The 3,237-nt window shown below is 39.7% G+C and overlaps 1 protein-coding gene across 1 annotated transcript in view; it reads right to left on the reverse strand.

The window, feature by feature from the left end:
* Positions 1 to 384: 384 nt before the first annotated feature.
* Positions 385 to 3,237, reverse strand: part of LOC104516933 (DDB1- and CUL4-associated factor 5) — a gene marked incomplete at its 3' end in the record, with an annotated part of 58,357 nt that continues 55,504 nt past the window's right edge. Inside the window, exon 8 of the mRNA XM_010161442.1 lies at positions 385 to 512. Within this exon, the coding sequence (XP_010159744.1) occupies positions 385 to 512 (128 nt within the window). The remainder of the gene's footprint in view (positions 513 to 3,237) is intronic.

A 3,237-nucleotide genomic window follows, 5' to 3' on the forward strand; every position in this document is an offset into this window, starting at 1 on the left:
GATTTTTATTAAATTTTAGCCCTAAGTATCAGAAGTCTTAGGAGATCACGTTACAGCTGTGACTAAACTCTCCCAAGGACTGTTTGCATGATACATCAGTTACCTATGGAATGAAACTGGAAAAAAAGATTTCCCTTTTCAAGGTACAAATCCAGGAAATTCTCATTTTATCCCTTATCTCTAAACCCTTTAAAATTTAAACTCCTTTTCAAGTTGAAATGAACGATTGAATATTTGCATCAGTTTAGCCAGCAAGTGCAACATACCACTTTACAGAGGAATAAGGTAAGACAGGATGGGTGTGGAAAAAGAACGATGCTGAGCAAAACAAAGCTTTTCTTCCTGAAATAGTGGAGGAACACATTTTCTGATAATTAATCTTACCTTTATAATCTTTTCAACGCCAGAAGAACAGATCATGTAAGTGTGAGGATTAAACCGGACTTGGTTTACAATTGACCGATGACCTTTCAGTACCATAAAAGCACCATTGACGACTCTGCCAATGCCACCTAGGGGAAACAAGCACACATGGACATGAATAATTACATCTTCATATTGCTTTCATTCATAATCATTTAAAGAAGCATTATATTTGACAATGCACTTCAGCTTTATTTTGCAGTATTTTAAGGTCAGCGTTGGCTGCAAAATTCCAATTTTACAAGCAATGCCCCTATGAAAAGCTTCACGTTGGATGAAAAGCACCCTTCCTGTAAATTAGGACTTGGAGACTAGCTTTAGTTCAACTATCTAAACAAACAACAAAGGTTTTTGACCTAATATGACAAGTATGTGAATAAGAACAACATATATACTTAGTGAAATCACCAGTGAAACCACAGTGCCTAAGGCATGACACCACTCACAGTTTGTAAATCTGAAGCAGAGACAAATAAAGAGGTTGACTTTATTAATGGCTATTTTTTTTTCCATTTAATTTTTAAATAAGCAATTCCTTACTGTCACAGTTGACTACAGTCTGATGGGTAGGAATCTGAAGAAAAAAAACCTTCAAGGCTACTGATCTGAGTTATTACATTACAGCTGGACTTAGTATAGCCTTCTTCAGACCAGGATTTATAACAACTCGTATTTCTGTGAATCAGACTTAAAGAGGGACCTGAAATAAAACACCTGACCAGTGGGTTATATCATTCTTTGTCACAAGGCAAAGAATTAGCTGAAGTGGAATGTTTTTTTGCTAATAGTAAAACTCAAAACAGAAGCCACGCTACTTTTCTGCTTGGTCCTTGACTCTTACTAGGTCTACACACCAAAGCAAGAAACAGTCATACAGATGTTTTTTATACTCAAAAACTCACACAATTAAAACCATAAATGTTAGAAAGCACACCTCTCTACCTGAATAAAGAAGTGTTAATCAACATGCCGTAATTAACATATTCAGTGAAAGAAACCAAAGCTTTTAAAAGAGAGGAAGTAAAAACTGACATCTACTTCAAAGGAAAACAATTTCGCTATTTACAACTCCAAAGGTCGCAAACACACCTTAGATAGAGTTAAAATCATTGGTCTTCTCAACACTAAACAAGTAAACTTTGTGTTCTTCTTGCTGAAGATGTTTGCTACCCTCCTTTCTCCTCAACAGGCGTTCTTTCAGCCGAAAAAGCTGCTGGTTTAAGCCCTAAACCCAAAGTTGAACAACTTGTCTTCTCAGAGTCAGAGTTCTCCTGCAATATCCATTTCCTAAAGAAAAACTTGCATTAACACCAAACGGTAGCAAGATGGAAGGGTCAAGAAAAAAGGAAAAAAAAAAGGTATCCTTGCATCACCTTTCATTTGTTTGATCACATAGGTTACATAAACAACAAAGAACTGCAGCTAGTGAGCTTGTGTCCAGCCCCTCTCCTCTCTGGAAAAGCACTCCAAGGCAAACGCATGGCCATTTTAAAGATGTCATCTATAGCACGAAGGCTCATTTAAAATTAAGAAAACTTGAAAAGGAGACCGTCATTGCAGTTAACTTCTAAGTATGTTCATCGAAACTGTGCTGAGACTGAGCTACCCTAACGGTTCTATTATTTGGGTGCACTTGTATTTCTCCAAAGGCTCAGAGATGAATTCTGCCTTCAGCCACTGGAGCAAGATTTCACCAGCGTAAGCAAAGTTAACTGAGATGTAACTGATTGGAAGGAGAGTTCATTAAATGCCAAATTGGGCTCTTTGGATTTTCTTCTCCGTTTTACAAGATTCCTCACGTCCTTTCATTCTGCTCACCCTGCTAGACATTCATGACCACATTTATGGCCAATGGCAAGTTGCCCTACTCCCACAGCATTCCTTACAGTCAAATCACAGTTGTCAATCCAACTGCATCTATCAAGCCAACACTAGATGCTTACACAGAGTCCAGTTCTCAATGCATTTATCTTGACCTATCAGACAAATGTTCCAGGAAAAAGGGTCTCGGGAATGAAGAGACAATTTGCTTAGGAGATGCTTCCAAGTCTGTAAGTAGTGCCTAAAACAAGTTTTAACTATCCATGGACTCCAGCTGCCTGAGTACAAAACAAGAAATACGCCCTACAAAAAACATACAAAAGAGTCAGGAGTTGGAGAGACAATGAGCAAAGAAAGAATTATAATGGAGATGAAATACAAATTTAGGGCACCAGTGTCTTGGGCTGCATTTCCAAGTCAGTCATTGGCCTTTTATGGTACTTTCAGCAGCATGAATTAACCCATGATTATTTTCCCAGTAGAGCAGTGAATACAGCAATGTCTTTTGGCATTAAATTTTAAATATTTATCAATATGCCAGAAGCACTGGATGACAAGTGCACAGCATGCCATGTCTAGAATACAGCTCTTCCTAGGCTGCAGGCAAACTCAGGCACTGTCCGAAGCCCAGAAGGTCAATTATACCCAGGGCTGCATCAGGAGAAGTGTGGCCAGCAAGTCGAGGGAGGAGATTCTGTCCCTCTACTCTGCTCTTGTGAGACCCCACCTGCAGTGCTGTGTTCAGCTCTGGAGCCCTCAACGTCAAAAGGATATAGACTGGTTGGAGCGAGTCCAGAGGAGGCCACAGAGATGCTCAGAGGGCTGGAGCAGCTCTGCTATGGGGACAGGCTGAAAGTTGGGCTTGTTCAGCCTGGAGAAGAGAAGGCTCCGGGGAGACCTTACTGCAGCTTTGCAATAAAGTGTATTTAAAAGACTTTTTACCAAGGCCTGTAGTGACAGAAGGAGGGGCAACAGTTTTAAGCTGAAAGAGTG

This window comes from Eurypyga helias, unplaced genomic scaffold, assembly GCF_000690775.1.
Source record: "Eurypyga helias isolate BGI_N326 unplaced genomic scaffold, ASM69077v1 scaffold3831, whole genome shotgun sequence".
Lineage (NCBI taxonomy): Eukaryota > Metazoa > Chordata > Aves > Eurypygiformes > Eurypygidae > Eurypyga > Eurypyga helias.